Here is a 19,535-nt window from a genome sequence, read left to right on the forward strand (position 1 = left end):
AATTAGTTTAGTCAGACAGCTCCCCCATTTTTAGCTGCAAGTTGATCCAGTTACTGTTTGTGAGTCTCCAGCCATGTCAGAGTTGATGACTCGCTTGTCAGAGTAGGTGACACCATTCCCCTCACTTGAGTTACTGTCTGTATGCCATCTATGAATGAAAAGTGATACCTCTCCCTGGTATGAGCAGTCCTTTTCAGGTAATGTTCTGATTCCAGACACTGTACCCCAGTGGTGAGAGCACTATCACACTCCTACATCTCACCCTAGAAGTCTCCTCATAGCTATTGTCCCCCCCCAGCCAGTTACTGCCTAACCTCATATTGAGCAGTTTAGTGGGCACTCAAGCTGAACAAACAGTTGGCAGGTGAGAGGAGTCACACCTCCACTGGATCCCTCGGGAGGTTTCTTGTTCTGTCCCTGCCTGTTAAACTAACCTTATACTGGCACTCAATATCAAGACATTAAACACAGAATAATTTAAAATTAAACTGAACTTTATTTCATAATCAATATATAATATACAAAAATACTGAGCTCTGGAAAGGACACCTTACTGCATCTTTCCCATTATCGCAGCATATTCTAGCAACATCTTTTCCCAACGTATTACCAAACAGAGTGCAGTATCTAAATGGACCGTTTCCCATTGCTATGTCACCGTGTCCATTGTTCAACATTTTTAACAAAACATGATTGTACAGACTTTGGTCACCATGTTTCATTACGATTGTGTGCATCTGTGCAGTGAGTAGGAGTTCTTTGGTCCAGTTCGGTCTTGGAAGTTCAGGTCGCTCCTGTTTGTTCAAGTTAAGACATAGCGTTTCAGTCTTAAGTGATTGGCTGAGAAAGGGAGCGTACTCAGGTGTAGGGTGACTGAGCGTCATCATGTTTTAGGGGTTGTTGTTCAGGATCTGCCTAGGTCGCCCGTATCCAGTCATGCCAGCCTGAGATGCCCCCTTGTTGGTGCCCATCTGCAGGCCGATGACACTCCTTCCCTCATTCAGCTGGTCCTCTGAGAACTCGCGTTTGTTCTCCACTGACTTCCTGCACAGACAAAGTCATGTCCATCATTTTAATCAAATGTTACCCTTTACCTAAATGGGAGTATGCAGAGAACTACGAGCTCCAAAAACAACAGTACTGTTTCTACAGAGAAAAGGACAGAGGCGCCAACTTACTTATGGAACCAGTTGGGGTCGCCGCGGTAAGTCCCATCGTCCCTGGTGACAGCCAGACTTCCCAGGGTCATCAGGGTCCTCTGGACAGCAGCCAGGTCTTTCCCTAAAGACAATTAATACACAGTACTGCACATCAGATATGTTTAATAAGTTCAGCTACTGTATAGCAGAACAGTGAATGTAGCATTCATGACTAGACCGGGTGACTAAGCAACGATAACATTTTTAAACATATCCATCTGTATAGCATGCTAGTTGAGCCGAGAAGTGATGTGTATGACATGTAATGTGTGTGTGTGTGTGTACAGCTGATCGCAGCTGGCTGGACGTACCCTCCCAGAGGTCAACTGTCTGGAACATGTCAGTCTTGGTGATACCATACTTCTCAGCCGCATTAAGGAATTGTGAGATTTGCTCCATCTGTTTGAAGGCCATGCCTGAGCTCTGGATCTTCCTGATGGGCTTGTTCCCACTAGACAAGCTGTTGATCAGTTCACACAGCACCTGAAGAGAGCGAGAGGTGTGAGAAACGTACTACCTGTGCAAGACGGTCTTAGATTTTGTCTCCCAGTCACACAGGCACTCACACATCCGTCCTTGAGCCAGTTCTGCCAGCCGGTCTTGCCTGCCTCAGGTTGGCCCACTCCAGCGCCACACTGGGCAATGATCCACTCAGTCAACCTCTCTTCCAGATCCTGGTCATACTTTTTATCGATTTTACTCTGTACCTCACGGCTCAGACCGTAGGAGGGACCTTTGTTTGCCATTGCTGTTCCTACAGGGAGAGTGATATCGTTTCAGATAAGTCAAGCAAACATTGGTTTGTTCTGTTGCATATTGTATTGACCATCTATAAATTTAAGTTACATAGAAGCTAACCAAAGTATAGAAAACAGTGAAAGAGCTTGCTTAACCCTTAAGGCTTTAAAATCAAATATTTAAAAATTCAAAGGCATCATATTTATTTTATCCATAACTACATTGGCAGCTTAAACCAGTGGCTCACCTAGGTTAAAGGACATCCTACTGACAAATATTTGGGCACACCTATTTAAAATGGCAGGCGACCTAATTACCAGGGTTAAAAATCAGCTGTCAATTAGCCCCATAATTAGAGTTTGGCTAAGAGAAACAATTAAACACGGGTGTGATCATTAGTCCAAGAGTTTCTAATGGACAAATTCAGGTAGGTCCCGCCCAGTTTAGTTCAATTTGCTTCTGTTTAAGAAACGTTTTGCAACATAATTGACTTAATGAATACACCCCACATAAACACAATTTACTGTAGAGGTTTGAGATGATGTATAAGTAAACTTAGAACCGTTGGGCGGTGTTTACTCAGGCAGCTCAATTATGATGTTTTTCACTTATTGGGCTTAAATCAGATCAGCTCTGAAAAATATCTGATGTGATTGGTCAAAATTGGGCTGCCTGTGTAAATGCAGCCTTAGTGGAAAAAATATCAGAATTGGGCTGATTGAATTAATAAATACACAAAACACACAAAAAATCTATACTTTGAGTTAATATGATGAACCAGAATGTCTGTAGGTGAGGAGCCTCTTCCTCACATAGAAAATTCCATGAATACTGTGATAGATTGTCTATATGTGTAACAGCAGCAGCTTAACTCTTTCTCGTTTTGTCTTGGCTCAACAGACCCACTTAATGTCCCTGGCCTGTCCAAGCCCTCCAAACTGGCAATGCGTCAACACAAGTACAGTAGGTCCGCAAATGTGACTGCAGTCCTATGATATAGATCTGAACTCTGATCTGATCTTGAGTTCGGGGTTCAGAACTTATAACAGAGAGCATAAATGCCTCCCAACTTGAAGAATACTATGCCAGGGGGCAGTGGTGTAAAGTACTTAAATATAAATACTTTAAGTACTACTTAAGTCGTTTTTTGTGGTATCTGTACTTTACTTTACCCTTTATATTTTTGCCAAACTTTCCTTCACTACATGTCTGGGATAGGGTTTGGCCTGGGGTAAGCCGTCATTGTAAAAAAATATTTTTTTCTTAACTGACTTGCCTAGTTAAATAATGGTTAAATAAATAAAACAATGTACTTTTTACTCCATACATTTTCCCTGACACCCAAAAGTACTCGTTACATTTTGACAGGAAAATGGTCCAATTCACACACTGATCAAGAGAACATCACTGGTCATTGCTACTGGCTCTGATCTGACGGACTCACTAAACACAAATGCTTTGTTTGTAAATTATGTCTGAGTGTTGGAGTGTGCCCCTGGCTATCCGTTAAACTGTTTGGTTTGCATAATATGAGAAATTTGAAATGATTTATACTTTTACACTTATGTATATTTAAAACCAAATACTTTTAGACTTTTACTCAAGTAGTATTTTACTGGGTGACATTCACTTTTACTTGAGTCATTTTCTATTAAGTATCTTTAATTTTGCTCAAGCATGACAATTGAGTATTTTTTCCACCACTGCCAGGGGGGCACATGTAGATCAGAGCATGCAAATGGACAAATGGACCACCAGATGGAGACTTCAGATTTAGACCCAATTCTTGCACAGTATAATCAAAAAGTCTCAACACCTGTGCTGCGATCTTGAACCATAACTATCACAAAACCTCTCAGAGCTGGGGGTCAAAGGTTGATGTCATCTCTCTGTGAGCCTACTACTCTCATTGACTTCTAGCTGCTTCCTGTCCTCCTCCACAGCCACACTCTGCTGTCTACATCCTGTTTGGCATAGTCCTCCCAGCTGGCTCTCTGTCACGTCCTTCCTTTCTCACTGAGGTAGCTGTTAGAGTAAACTTTCACAGACCTGCTCACACTCTTCTGTGTATTAGAGCCCATCAAAGTCCCCTGCAAGTGGAAAACCATATGGCCCAATATATAATACGCAATGTAAGTAAATGCACAGGGAATTATGCCAGCTAGATGAGATTGTTGGGACAAATGTATACATCCCAAATTACCTTATGATCTTACTGTATGAGTCCAAGTCTGGTATAGTAAATATTTCCCCCTAACAGGACATTGCTCAGAAGCCACTCAACATGTACCGCACTGACACAAATGACTGAGGATTGGTTGAAAAAAATGATAATAAGATTGTGGGAGCTGTACTTTTAGATTTCACTGCAGCCTTTGATATTATTGACCATAACCGGTTGTTGAAAAAACGTGTTGTGGTTTTTCAACCTCAGCTCTGAATCCACGATATGGTAATCTGATCGAACTCAGAGGGTTTTCTTTAATGGAAGCTTTTCTAATGTCAAACATGTAAAGTGTGGTGTACCTCAGGGCAGCTCTCTAGGCCTTCTACTCTTTTCTATTTTGACCAATGACCTGCCACTGGCATTAAACAAAGCATGTGTGTCCATGTATGCTGATGATTCAACCATATACGCATCAGCAACCACAGCTAATGAAGTCACTGAAACCCTTAACAAAGAAATTCAGTCTGTTTTTGAATGGGTGGCCAGTAATAAACTGGTCCTGAATATCTCTAAAACAAAGAGCATTGTATTTGGTACAAATTATTCCTTGGGTTCTAGACCTCAGCTGAATCTGGTAATGAATGGTGTGGTTGTTGAACAAGTTGAGGAAACTAAATTACTTGGCATTACCTTAGCTTGTAAACTGTCATGGTCAAAACATACAGATTCAATGGTTGTAAAGATGGGGAGAGGTCTGGCGGTAATAAAGAGGTGCTCTGCTTTTTTGACACCACACTCCAAAAAGTAAGTTTTGCAGGCTCTAGTTTTGTCTAATCTTGATTGTTGGCCAGTCTTGTGGTCCAGTGCCACAAGGAAAGAGTTAAGCCGCAACTGGCCCAGAACAGAGCGACACGTTTAGCTCTTAATTGTAATCAGAGGGCTGACATAAATACTTTGCATGCCAGTCTCTCTTGGCTAGAGTTGAGGAGAGACTGACTGCATCACTTTTACTTTTTATAAGAAACCCTGTGTTGAAAATCCCAAATTGTTTGCATAGTCAACTTACACACAGCTCTGACACACACACTTGTCCCGCCAGTCATGCCACCAGGGGTCTTTCACAGTCCCCAAATCCAGAACAAATTCAAGAAAACTTACAGTATTATATAGAACCCTTATTGCATGGAACTTCCTTCCATCTCATATTGCTCAAATAAACAGTCAACCCGGTTTTTAAAAAACTGATAAAGCAACACCTCGCGGCACAACGCCTCTCCCCTTTTTGACCTAGATAGTTTGTGTGTATGCATTGATATCTACTTGTGCCTTTACATTTTTTATGTAGTTCTGTCCTTGAGCTATTCAGGTCTATTGATGTTCTGTATTATGTCATTCTGTATTATGTTTTATGTTTTGTGTGGACCCTAGGAAAAGTAGCTGCTGCTTTTGCAACAGCTAATGGGGATACTAATAAAATACCAAATACCATGTTGCTGCATGGTGAGTAAGATAAAATATTATAAGTAGGAGCTAGAATTAACAGCAACATGCTCCTCTCCTCTTTACGGGTGACTCAAAAGTCTACATTCAGGTATCAGTTAAAAATCCACATTGATTCATGTTATTGCAATAGTAATGTGTTTGGAAAGGAGGTGGAGGCACTGCTTATGTACATGCGTCAATGTCTGTATTGTAATCTGTAATGTAATTTTTGGATTACCAAATCTCAGTAACGTAATCTGATTACTTCTAGTTACTTTCCCCTTAAGAGGCATTAGAAGAAGACAAAAAGGAAGATGCTTGGACCTTCTTTTTTTTTCAGTGGTATTGTTAACAAACACGCCCCCACAAAGAAAATTAGAATTAAAAACAGGTTCAGCCCCTGGTTCGACCATGATCTTGCAGAGTTACTCCACCTCAGGAATTGCATTTGACGAAAGGCTCGGCACACGGATACTCAGGTTGACTGGCTATCGTTCAGGTAAATGAGAAATAAGTGCACTCAGGCTATCCAGAAGGCCAAAGTTAGTTCATTTAAGGAGCAGTTCTCTCTCTGTGGGTCTAACCCCAAGACATTCTGGAAAATGGTTAAAGACCAGGAGAATAAACCTTCTTCCTCACAGCTGCCCATGTCTCTTAATGTTTAGGATGTGGTTGTTTCTGACAAGAAGCACATGGCTGAGCTCTTTAATCACCACTTCATTAAGTCAGGATTCCTATTTGACTCAGCCATGCCTCCTTGCCCGTCCAACATTTCCCCATCTCCCAACCCTTCTAATGCGACTATCCCTGATGCTTCTCCCTCTTTTTCCACTGCCACGCTACAAAGTTTCTCCCTGCAGGCAGTCACTGAGTCCGAGGTGCGAAAGGAGCTCCTTAAACCTGACCCCAAAAAACTATCTGGGTGAGATGGTTTAGACCCTTTCTTCTTTAAGGTTGCTGACCTTATCATCACCAAGCCTATCTCCGACCTTTTTAACCTGTCTCTCCTTTCTGGGGAGGTTCCCATTGCTTGGAAGGCAGCCACGGTTCGTCCTTTATTTAAAAGGGGAGATTAAGCTGATCCTAACTGTTTTGGGCCCATTTCTATTTTGCCCTGTTTATCAAAAGTGTTGGAAAAACCTGTCAATAATCAACTGTCTGGCTTTCTTTATCTCTATAGTATTCTCTCGGGTATGCAATCTGGTTTCCGCTTAGGTTATGAATGTGTCACTGCATCCTTAAAGGTCACCATTGCAACCTTAAAGGTCACCAAGGTCACCAATGATGTCACCATTCCCCTTGATTCTAAGCAATATTGGGCAGCTATTTTTAATTACTTGGCCAAAGCTTTTGATGCGGTAGACCATTCCATTCTTGTGGGTCGGCTAAGGAGTATTGGTGTCTCTGAGGGGTCTTTGGGCTGGTTTTCTAACTACCTCTCTCAAAGAGTGCAGTGTATAAAGTCAGAAAATCTGCTGTCTCAGCCACTGCCTGTCACCAAGGGAGTACCCCAAGGCTCAATCCCCAAGCTCTTCTCAATTTACATCAACAACATAGCTCAGGCAGTAGGAAGCTCTCTCATCCATTTATATGCAGATGATACACTCTTATACTCAGCTGGCCCCTCCTCAGATTTTGTGTTAAATGCTCTACAACAAAGCTTTCTTAGCTTGAGGTAGTCACCTCATACAAGTACTTGGGAGTATGGCTATACGGTGCTCTGTCCTTCTCTCAGCACATATCAAAGCTGCAGGCTAAAGTTAAATCTCGACTTGGTTTTCTCTACCGTAATCGCTCCTCTTTCACCCCAGCTGCCAAACTAACCCTGATTCAGATGACCATCCTACCCATGCTAGATTACAGAGACATCATTTATAGATTGGCAGGTAAGGGTGCTCTCGAGCGGCTAGATGTTCTTTACCATTCAGACATCAGGTTTGCCACCAATGCTCCTTATAGGACACATCACTGCACTCCATACTCCTCTGTAAACTGGTCATCTCTGTACACTCGTCGCAAGACCCACTGGTTGATGCTTATTTATAAAACCCTCTTAGGCCTCACTCCCCCCTCTCTGAGATATCTACTGCAGCCCTCATTCTCCACATACAACAGTCACATTCTGTTAAAGGTCCCCAAAGTACACATATCCCTGGGTTGCTCCTCTTTTCAGTTCACTGCAGCTAGCGACTGGAACGAGCTGCAAAAAACACTCAAACTGGACAGTTTTATCTCCATCTCTTCATTCAAAGATTCAACCATGGACACTCTTACTGACGGTTGTGGCTGCTTTGTGTGATGTATTGTTATTTCTACCTTCTTGCCCTTTGTGTTGTTGTCTGTGCTCAATAATGTTTGTACACTGTTTTGTGCTGCTACCATATTGTGTGCTACCATGTTGTTTTTATGTTGCTACCATGCTGTGTTGTCATATGTTGCTGCCTTGCTGTGTTGTTGTCTTAGGTCTCTCTTTATGTAGCGTTGTCTCTCTTGTTGTGATGTGTGTTTTGTCCTATATTTACATTGTATTTATTATTTTTTTTTTAATCATAGCCCCCGTCCCCTCAGGAGGCCTTTTGCCTTTTGGTAGGCCGCCACTGTAAATAAGAATTTGTTCTTAACTGACTTGCCTAGTTAAATAAAGGTAAACATAAAAAGAAAAAAGCCTTTGAATGTCATTGAGAAAATAGAAAGGTCTCAATGTATTTTTTCACAAACATCCTTTCTGAATCGAGAAGTAATCCAAGAAGTAATAATGATCGAGTTTTTCAAAAGTCTTGTGTCGGATTACAATACTTTTGCTGGTAACGTTACGTAACTGATTACATTTAAAAAATGTCATCAGATTACATGTAATCAGTTACTGCCCAACCTTGCGCATGCGACACACACACACAGACAGATAGATTGTGTCTAGAATAGAATCCAAGATGGAGATTCAGATTTGCCATGCTTGCATAGTATTTTTGCGATCCATTGTGTTATAATTCTGTTTTGGCCCGGCAACACGTATTTCAATTCTTTCTCAGAGGGTTTTTGTCAATGTTTCTCAATATGCATGGTTGCGTGCACTGCTATGTTAGTGTCAGTTGTTAGCACTTGTTTATGTTGTTCAGCTCTAACACGGAGAATGCTTTACTTCCTAAACCTAATACATCAACTGTCATCCAGTAGTGAATGACTCCTAGACCAGAGCTATTAGAGCTACTGTAATACATCATAGTTCCATGTCAGTATCTTTCCTCACCCACAGCAGAGCAGACTACAGTTCTTACTACATATGTTATATGGAATGTGGCGGAGGGACCTGTTGTTCTCTATCTGCCAGCCAAGTTATTGTAGGGGAGAGTGGGGTAAATTGAGCCAAAGAGATAAGTTGAGTCACCCGTGTTTCTAGGAAATCAAACACAAAATTAATAATTTGACCAAATATTTAGGAAGAGGTCATCATTTCATGGAGTCTGTGAACTAAGAAACCACATGGAAAAAGCAAGTTAGGTCCAAAAAAACGGATTTTCAAGTCAAATGAATTTATTATGCTAAAAGGTTTTATGATGCTTGTATCTAAACCAAAGTAGATCAAGGCTCTGCATCTGTCCTCGTGCTCCTAGACCTTAGTGCTGCTTTTGATACCATCGATCACCACATTCTTTTGGAGAGATTGGAAACCCAAATTGGTCTACATGGACAAGTTCTCGCCTGGTTTAGATCTTAACTGTCGGAAAGATATCAGTTTGTCTCTGTGAATGGTTTGTCCTCTGACAAATCAACTATAAATTTTGGTGTTCCTCAAGGTTCTGTTTTAGGACCACTATTGTTTTCACTATATATTTTACCTCTTGGATGTCATTCGAAAACATAATGTTAACTTTCACTGCTATGCGGATGACACACAGCTGTACATTTCAATGAAACGTGAAGCCCCAAAATTGCCCTCACTAGAAGTCTGTGTTTCAGACATAAGGAAGTGGATGGCTGCAAACTTTCTACTTTTAAACTCGGACAAAACAGAGATGCTTGTTCTAGGTCCCAAGAAATAAAGAGATCTTCTGTTGAATCTGACAATCAATCTTAATGGTTGTACAGTCGTCTCAAATAAAACTGTGAAGGACCTCGGCGTTACTCTGGAACCTGATCTCTCTTTTGACGAACATATCACAGACAGGTTTCAAGGACAGCTTTATTCCATCTACGTAACGTTGCAAAAATCAGAAACTTTTTGTCCGAAAATAATGCAGAACAATTAATTTTTGTTACTTCTAGGTTAGACTACTGCAAAGCTCTACTTTCCGGCTACCCGGATAAAGCACTAAATAAACTTCAGTTAGTGCTAAATACGGCTGCTAGAATCCTGACTAGAACCAAAAAATTGGATCATATTACTCCAGTGCTAGCCTTCCTACACTGTCTTCCTGTTAAGGCAAGGGCTGATTTCAAGGTTTTACTGCTAACCTACAAAGCATTACATGGGCTTGCTACAAAGCATTACTTGGGCTTGCTCCTACCTATCTCTCTGATTTGGTCCTGCCGTACATACCTAGACGTACGCTACGGTCACAAGACGCAGGCCTCCTAATTGTCCCTAGAATTTCTCAGCAAACAGCTGGAGGCAGGGCTTTCTCCTATAGAGCTAAATTGTTATGGAATGGTCTGCCTACCCACGTCTTTACTGAAGACTCATCTCTTCAGTGGGCCATATGATTGAGTGTAGTCTGGCCCAGGAGTGTGCAGGTGAACGGAAAGTCTCTGGAGCGACGAACCGCCCATGCTGTTTCTGCCTGGCCGGTTCCACTGTGATTCTCTGCCTCTAACCCTATTACAGGGGCTGGGTTTTTAAAAATTTTAACTAGGCAAGTCAGTTAAGAACAAATTGTTATTTTCAATGACGGCCTAGGAACAGTGGGTTAACTGCCTGTTCAGGGGCAGAGCAACAGATTTGTACCTTGTCAGCTCGGGGATAATGGTGGAACAAACTCCCTCACGACGCCAGGACAGCGGAGTCAATCACCACCTTCCGGAGACACCTGAAACCCCACCTCTTTAAGGAATACCTAGGATAGGATAAGTAATCCTTCTCACCCACCCCCCCCCCCTTTAAGATTTAGATGCACTATTGTAAAGTGACTATTCTACTGGATGTCATAAGGTGAATGCACCAATTTGTAAGTCGCTCTGGATAAGAGCGTCTGCTAAATGACTTAAATGTAAAATGTAAATGATATGAACTTGCAACCTTTCGGTTACTAGTCCAACGCGCTAACCACTAGGCTACCCTGGCTTACTGGTGCTCTTTCATGCCGTCCCTAGGAAGGGGTGTTACTTGAGTGGGTTGAGTCACTGATGTGATCTTCCTGTCTGGGTTGGCGCCCCCCCTTGGCTTGTGCTGTGGCGGAGATCTTTGTGGGCTATACTCGGCCTTGTCTCAGGATGGTAAGTTGGTGGTTGAAGATATCCCTCTAGTGGTGTGGGGGCTGTGCTTTGGCAAAGTGGGTGGGGTTATATCCTTCCTGTTTGGCCCTGTCCGGGGGTATCATCGGATGGGGCCACAGTTTCTCCTGACGCCTCCTGTCTCAACCTCCAGTATTTATGCTGCAGTAGTTTATGTGTCGGGGGGGGCTAGGGTCAGTTTGTTATATCTGGAGTACTTCTCCTGTCTTATCCAGTGTCCTGTGTGAATTTAAGTATGCTCTCTCTAATTTTCTCTTTCTTTCTCTTTCTCGGAGGACCTGAGCCCTAGGACCATGACCCAGTCCACCTGGCCATGCTGCTGCTCCAGTTTAAACTGTTCTGCCTGCGGCTATGGAATCCTGACCTGTTCACCGGACGTGCTACCTGTCCCAGACCTGCTGTTTTCAACTCTCTAGAGACAGCAGGAGTGGTAGAGATACTCTTAATGATCGGCTATGAAAAGCCAACTGACATTTACTCCTGAGGTGCTGATTTGCTGCACCCTCGACAACTACTGTGATTATTATTATTTGACCATGCTGGTCATTTATGAACATTTGAACATCTTGGCCATGTTCTGTTATAATCTCCACCCGGCACAGCCAGAAGAGGACTGGCCACCCCTCATAGCCTGGTTCCTCTCTAGATTTCTTCCTAGGTTTTGTCCTTTCTAGGGAGTTTTTCCTAGCCACCGTGCTTCTACACCTGCATTGCTTGCTGTTTGGGGTTTTAGGCTGGGTTTCTGTACAGCACTTTGAGATATCAGCTGATGTACGAAGGGCTTTATAAATTAATTTGATTTGATTTAGCCTATTTGAAAAGTGTTTTAAAAAGTACAAAGTGTTTGTTAGGTGTTAAGCCTGTGTTAAAATATGCTTAAAATGATAAACAGACAAAAAGCCATTGGGATTGAGTTGAATTGTCTTTGGGAAATAAAGATATACATGGTTTTAAAAAGGTAACGATAATATTTCATTCAGTACAGAAATTTGTAAGCGGCATAACTTACCCTGTCCTGCAGTTCAACTTACCCCATACCGGTGTAAGTTGTGCCAAGTGACCAGTTTTTTGGGGACAAACTATGTTTTCAAAATTGTAATCTTTACATGAATTCTCATTATTTCCAGGGCTACACAACATCCTGAAATATATGTAGATATCTTGGTTAGAATAAAATACTATATTTCCCTTGAAGGAGTGATACTGAATGTAAAAAAATGGCTCAACTTACCCCACTCTCCTCTGTCACAACCAGAAACAGTTTGTAACAACAACCCTTGTAAAAACCATCATAAATACCAGATTTTGCTCTAACCAATCTGAAGGGCTGTTTTATAATCTGAGGATCTGCCTCCAAGCACTGTGTTAGCATGCCCAGAGAGAATCCCCACCTCAGTACAGAGCACATCACTGGCTGGATCAGGCCTTATCTGAACATGGAGGCTCTTGATTGGGTATATGAGGACTGTTATGGGTCAACAAGGGACAGGGGCCATAAGATCACTACATATATTACACTAACCTTTCCCAACCTCACTCTAGCCTTATATCAAGTGTCTAACGGGCTCGATAAACTGTGAAAACTTAGGTTAAACCTGTCTGTGTGCTGCGTCACAGAACCTGAATACATCCATGTGTGATTGAGAGTTTATAGATCTGTTTACTGCCCTTTTCCCCAGGAATGGAACAGGGGAAGGAGGATGGGGGATAAGCATAGTCTACTATTGTATTTAAATGTTGCATTAAGTTTGTATTTATTCAGGGGATCCCACTGAGACCAGGGTCTCATTTACAATGGTGCGCTGAGGAATACAAATAAAATAAACTGCAAGTTCCAGAATCAACACTTCAGCTTCAAATACCACAAATACAATTATTTTTATTAAATCCGAACAGTTGCAATTCTCCTTCAATTTCATTCAACATTAAAGTCCTAAACTGCCCTAGAGGCAGTTAACCATCCCTGTGAACAGGTTTGGTATGTCATATTTTTGTATTTCAACAGTGAAGTGAGGTTGGAAGGTTGGAAGCTTGTGTAGTAGAGCTTTTTAAACAAAAAGGGAGTAGTGAAGGGATCTACGGGACGTCAACGAGGACCAGCCAACTGTTTGATACAGGAGGCAGTGATGCGTATTAAAACTGTCACCTGTGATAAAGCAAAGGGCGCTTTGGTCGACGATATCCGAAGGTTTAAGATTAGTGGCTGCTGCATTCCGATAAATGATGTCACCATAGTCAAGAACTGGTAGGAAAGTTGACTGTACAATCTGCTTCCTGCTGTTAAGGAAGAGGCATGATCTATTTCTATAAAATAAGCCTACTTTAATCTCAGTTTCTTAGCTAGCACATCCCTATGTTTTTACATGACAAATTATTGTCAATCCAAAAACCCTGATATGTAAAGGAGTGAACCTGCTTGATGTGCATGGAGGGGAAGGAGTGGGGCAGGATAGACCTGTTGGCTCCCGACAGCTGCTCTTCTGAGGATCAGGCCTGCTGCTACAGGTCCAGACCAGATCTCCCTTAATCAGCCTGTAAAGCCATCTTGACTTCCTATTACCCAATATGTGCTCTGTGCCCTCACTAATACATTACTAATTTCCTATTGTTACAGATTACATTATTACAGAGATGTGAAACAGCGTGTGATAGATACTGGGGTTACTTCACAAAATATCCATCATGCAGTGTTCCGAAAGCAAATGGTCCATGTAAATGTAAAAGCCTCTCTGGGCAGAGTGAAGAGAGAATGGAGCCTTACAGAGAGACTTTTAGGGAAACCTAAAAGCCACAGCGTCATTCATTGAGGCTTCTTAACATTTTATGAAATTAATAAATTAGTTACATGCAGTGACTGAGTGTGAGAGGGCAGGTGTGTGTGTGTGTTTAGTGTGTGTGTGTGTGTTTTTGTGTGTGTGTGTGTGTGTGTAATTAAGAGACTGAATATAAAATAGGTCAGGTTATCCCCCATGTCAATTTGTCTACACCCTTTTCGCCCTCACTCATCCATGTTAACCTAAAAGATACTTTTCTAAACAATAGAACACTGTCAGTAGCAACTTTCCAGGCATGCCAGAGAAACTACTAGACACCATTTTTACACTGTCTGACACACCAGGGCACAGTTTTTCAGAAAGTATCTATTCGGATCGATTATTGGATAGGATTAAGTGCAAAGAAATAAATAGAACGAGAGTCCCCATTCAAGTCAATGATTTGTCCATTATATTCATTAGATTTCTATACGTTTCATCCTAACCGATAGTCGAATTCCAGATAGATAACTTTTGAAAAACTTGGCACTGGAAATTCAACCGTATGAATAACAGGTAGAGCCTGATAGTAACAAAGTGCACTCCGACAGAGATAAAGGTGTTAAGAAGTAGCCAGGCATGTACTTACAGTGTTTAGTTGGGAGCAGCTGTAGTTGTTGAGATAAGTTCAGGTGGCTTCGGACCTGTGTTTCTGTGAGCTGGTGTGAAAGAGTTCCTCTCTTCCCCTTTACAACAGAGTACAGAGTCTGCTCTCAGGGAGTGCCAGCTTAAAAAGAACAAACATGCTCTCTGAAATTACTTCACCACAAGAGAAAAAGCAAGTGAGAGAGAGAGAGGGGAGGAGAGGAAAGGAAAGAAGGGGAGGGAGGAAACCACAGCCTTAAAAGGATATGGGCTTTTTTCCTCTCGATTTTTCTAGAGCTTCTAGTCTTCTTATTTCATTCTATGACACACCCTTTTTTTCTTTCTCTCTTTATCCCCCTGTAAGTGTACCTCCTTATTTGGGAGCAGGACAGAGAGAATGAGGAACCACTGCCAAAGGGCTTGGTTTGGTCAGGAATTCTCCAAATATCTTCCTCTACCACTTTGTCTAGAGAACATAAGGAGGGACCCACTGGGCGCAGACGTCAATTCAACGTCTATTCCATGTTGGTTCAATGTAATTTCACTGAAATTACGTGGAAAGAACGTTGATTCAACCAGTGCGTGCTCTGTGGGGAGGGAGAGAGGGAGGGCGAAAGTAGAGAGTACGATGGTTTAAGGGGACCAGGGGGAGGGAGATGCTTTCAGTAATTAGAGAGGATAAGGAAGGAGGCACTGCTATAGGGAAGTTGAATTTATTGCCTCTATATTAATTGTCTGTTTTTGGTTATTTATTACGTTGTTTGTTTTACAAACATTAAAATAAAATGTCTGGGAGCCATGAAATCACTTTTGTTCCATGAGATAAGTACAGTAAGATAAGTATGTGAGGGCATGAGTGAATGAGAGGAAGTAGAATGCAAGTGCGTCAGCCAAAGTGCAAGTAATGCTGATTTGTTTTGCTTTGTTGGGTGTTCAGTTAAATTCCTCATCCTTTTTTGTTTTTTACATTTTCCTCTTGGCTCTAAAGAACATACACCCCCTCGCATATAAACACACCCATGCTAATGGTACATGACATCATTACATTGACAGCAAAAGCGGGGCATGCCATAGCTTGAGAGGCCATCGAGGTTAAACATTGACATCACAGATGACATCACTGAGAGGAGTCAGCATTAGAATGAAGTAACTGTCTGACCCCAAAGGTCGTTCCAATGAAAGGCATTGGGTAATGTTGTATCAGTGTCATATTAGCCTCTAGGCTATTCTGTTTATAGGTGCCAGGTTGTGTTGTGTCTTTATTGTCAGTTGTTCTCCATCCAAGGGCACCAGACTGGACTCGTTACCCCTGGCAACAAGGATATCTCTTTAGCCACCAGACCTTGGGCTACTGAACTTGTAAACCTTAGACACACATAGCTATTGAATCTGCAGGGTTTAGTCTTCACTAAAGCACAACATGGTTTAATGTCCTAAACTGAATTGGTTCAATGAAAATGCCCAGCTAGAGGAGAGAAGCAAACCAGTTTGTGTGAACATGGTCAATTAACCTGTGAAACTGTGTGTGGTCCCAGAGCATACCAATTTATTTATTTTTTATTTTTTATTTCACCTTTATTTAACCAGGTAGGCTAGTTGAGAACAAGTTCTCATTTGCAACTGCGACCTGGCCAAGATAAAGCATAGCAGTGTGAACAGACAACACAGAGTTACACATGGAGTAAACAATTAGCAAGTCAATAACACAGTAGAAAAAAATGGGCAGTCTATATACAATGTGTGCAAAAGGCATGAGGAGGTAGGCGAATAATAATAATGTGTGTATGAGACCTGAGTCAGGGAGAAGATAGTGAACAGTCATTTCACACACACAGTTCTTCTGAGCTGTTGGTAAAATAGGGTTTCTGCAAGTTAATGATTCAGTTTAATGATGATCATTTTACACAGTATATCATAATAAATCACCACAACCTTTTAGCCTAAAAACACAGCAATCACTTTGGTGATGACTGTGAAACTAAACAATATTAATAGTCGGATTCTGCTTCAGTGAGAAAACCTTTTTTATTTAAAAAAATACATAGATTGCTTTTTTAAGGAGAATGATCAGAGTTGACTACAATTTTCATGTGCTTTTAACTGTTCAGTACAGTTGTATGTCTCATTGGATGTACAATATGTCTGTCTATGGGTTTCCGCCTCCACACAGCTGTCTTCCAGAGAGCAGCTCCACGTACGTCTGGCTGCCTCTGTCCAGCAGGACCAGGGCGGTCTGTCTTCCGAGTCCTCCTCGTTATCCTCCCACGTGGACACCACCATCTCCCCATTCCTCATCAGCCGCAGCTTGTGGTTCAGCCTCTGGTCCGCCGCACACATGGAGTGAGAGGAAGCAGAGGGATGGAGTTAATGAAATGTATGACTGCATGTCCAGGATAGGACTATTATTGAGTGTATTGGTGTGTATGCATACCCAGGGCAGGGTTTTAGCAGTTTCCGTGGTTGAGGGAGATCTCGGTGTAGGGAATCGGCACGTTACTGGTGAAGGGGCCGAAGCAGTGGCTTTTGGGACTCATGGTGGCCGTGAATGCCACCCGCATTCCTCCTGGAGAGAGAAGGAGAGAGAGAGAGTCCGTTTTTCAGTCAGACAGAGATAACAGTTTGGGCACAAACTGGTCGTATCAACTTTAATTCCACGGCATCTAAAGAAAAAGGCTATGTGATGTTGAGTCAACGTGGAAAGGAATTTCTGGAATGCTTGTCTTTTTATCACCCAACTTTAAATTCCAATGACATGGTTAATGTTTTGTTAATTTCATATTGAGTTCTCGTTGAACTGCGTGAGCTCAATCAAATGTAAATCAAAACATTAGACATTAAACTGACATCTGTGCACAGTGGGAAGTACGTGTTTTGAGGCGTATATTATTAGCAGCCCTGGTCTCTGTTAGCAGAGAAGTTATCCATAGAATTAGAATGAGGTCACTCCTCCCTGGTCTGTCTGTGTACCAGATATAATGTTTCTATAATGTTGGTACCTGTGACCTCCTGGATGCTATTGCCCAGCTGGGACAGGCTGTGCCACAGGGTCATCATCCTGGTGGACACCTGCTCCTTCAGTTCATGGAGCATCCCCGCTGGCGCTTAAACGCACACTAACAGTCCCAGCGGCCGTACGGCAGCACACCCTCCCATGCCATTGACCACAGGCAGGGAGAGGAGAGAGAGGTGGGGGGACAAGGGTAGAGAGAGGAGGGTTAAGGACATGTATAGTGATGCAACGTAGCTCACTCATTCATGTTAACAAATGTGTTGTTTTGTACTCCTTTGTTAACGTTACAGTGATTTCAATTCAGGTTGGCATTTATTATCATGAATCTTGCCCTGGAGGCAGCTCTGCAGAGTGGTGACAAGCTGGCACAGCCACAGATTCATACAATCTTTTTAAAACTTAACCCTAACCTTAACCACACTGCTAACCCTAACCAAACATTTTTGTTTTCAGGAATTTTTGCGATATATCAAATTTAGACTTTGCAACTGGCCCATCTAACAGAAATCGTTCAATTCTACCTTCAGGGCAAGATTCATGACAATAAAGGTCAGACTGCGAGCAATTTCAGTACTAATATTGTACAGTGTGTATTGTAAAGGCTTAGAGTTCAGAGATTCTCATGGGTATGAAGATGATGATGATGAATGCTCTACCTGCTGCTTCCCTCAGGAGGGAGGTATGGACTGTCACACTGAGATACAGTGCCCCAAGAGGAACAGAGTGGACACCCAAACTAGGTGTGAAGGCAGGATCCAGACCGGAAGGAGACGGACAGCACTGGGACATCTGAGGGGATAAATATCAATTTTATAGCCCTGGAATACAATGTGAACTTCCTTATAATATAGAGTAGAATAGCCACTAACACAGCATCCATTTAACATGTACAACACAACAAAAACAGTATCAAAAGTAATGTTCAGCAACATTTTAATTAATCAATTGAGACCGGTAAAAGTCCATTTAATTTATACCATACATTATCCACTTCTGATTATGGGCATTACTTTCCATCATTTCATATATTTTACTCACCCAGTGTCCATTTTTATTTGGTGTTGTAAGGGTATTAATAATTGTATTGTGCAATCATAGTTTATCTCCTCACTCCACATCAGTAGTCCAGATAGATATATCTGTGACAGAGATGAACTAGCTAAACAACAGCTCTAAGTACTGTACATACTGTTTTGATCCCAATCTCATATGTCTGTCATCACTGTACTGACGGTGTCAGCAAGAACAAACCAATCATCTGGTCCACGCCCAAGTGCTCTAGCCCTCGCCCCTGTAAACGATAGGCAGCAGCAGCAAACTCCAGTGCTCAAACACTCCAACACTAACAGGAACCAGCGCTAACAGACACACAGAGAGACAGGATGTACAGTACCAGCAAAGCCAACACTCAGCTTCTTCCAGGTGAGTTGTATTGTAGGTGGACTACCCTATGGGGGGAGGGAGAGGGGGATCTTCTCCGACACACCCCGACACTGCCAGCACAATTCCCCAAACTCTCTCCCACACACAATTCCAATTCCAGGTCCCTGGGCAGGACACCCACACTAGGTGTGAAGGCAGGATCCTGCAGGGTCCACCCAGATTATCAACCCAAGTGTGTAATGTGTACATACAGCGACTGTAGCAATCCGTGTGTATTATTAGGCCACTGGTGTCAGGTGGACTGATGGCATCAGTAAGGTTGTTTATTCTTCCTGGTTGTGTCTCTGCCCCAGTGCTCTTGGAATTCAATAGGAGACTGATAATACCTGATCAGTGGGAGGCTTAGTTTGGGTGATTGTCCTTCCCCCTTTCCTGTCCTCCTCGGTCATTGTGTAGTGACATACGGTAGGTAGTGAACCTGCCAGTGAAGGTGTCATGTGTGTGAGCAGGTAATCTCTCCATTGGCTTTTCATCTCCTTTCTCATGGGCCATTGTCGTAATCAGTGTCACCACATCCGATTCACATCAAAACGGTTCTGAGTGACACATTGTTCTGAGATTGGGATCTTCTGAAAGCTGGCACAGCCTGCGCTAGTACAAGAGTGCTTGTTCTGGGGCAAATTCAAAGTTATGGACACTAAGCTCTCTGC

General features: G+C 42.3%; 1 protein-coding gene and 1 long non-coding RNA gene across 3 annotated transcripts; both read right to left on the reverse strand.

Moving 5' to 3' along the window:
- Nucleotides 1-476: 476 nt before the first annotated feature.
- Nucleotides 477-14,612, reverse strand: LOC118391280 (transgelin-2-like). 2 transcript variants are annotated; one of them, XM_035782517.2, is made up of 5 exons: nucleotides 14,437-14,612; nucleotides 1,766-1,953; nucleotides 1,511-1,682; nucleotides 1,179-1,281; nucleotides 477-1,044 (listed from the first exon to the last, which is right to left on the reverse strand). In XM_035782517.2, exons 2-5 carry the CDS (start codon nucleotides 1,943-1,945, stop codon nucleotides 891-893), a joined length of 609 nt encoding a protein of 202 aa, XP_035638410.1. In that variant the 5' UTR covers nucleotides 1,946-1,953; nucleotides 14,437-14,612; the 3' UTR covers nucleotides 477-890. The 2 variants fall into 2 exon arrangements, with proteins under 2 accessions (XP_035638410.1, XP_035638409.1); XM_035782516.2 differs by lacking the exon at nucleotides 14,437-14,612 and adding an exon at nucleotides 2,185-2,215.
- Nucleotides 14,613-16,450: 1,838 nt separating this feature from the next.
- Nucleotides 16,451-17,616, reverse strand: LOC118391696 (uncharacterized). Its single transcript, XR_004827197.2, has 3 exons — nucleotides 17,429-17,616; nucleotides 16,864-16,995; nucleotides 16,451-16,751 (listed from the first exon to the last, which is right to left on the reverse strand). It is a non-coding gene; the product is annotated as an uncharacterized LOC118391696 (long non-coding RNA).
- Nucleotides 17,617-19,535: the final 1,919 nt, after the last annotated feature.

Source organism: Oncorhynchus keta, chromosome 12 (assembly GCF_023373465.1).
Source record: "Oncorhynchus keta strain PuntledgeMale-10-30-2019 chromosome 12, Oket_V2, whole genome shotgun sequence".
Lineage (NCBI taxonomy): Eukaryota > Metazoa > Chordata > Actinopteri > Salmoniformes > Salmonidae > Oncorhynchus > Oncorhynchus keta.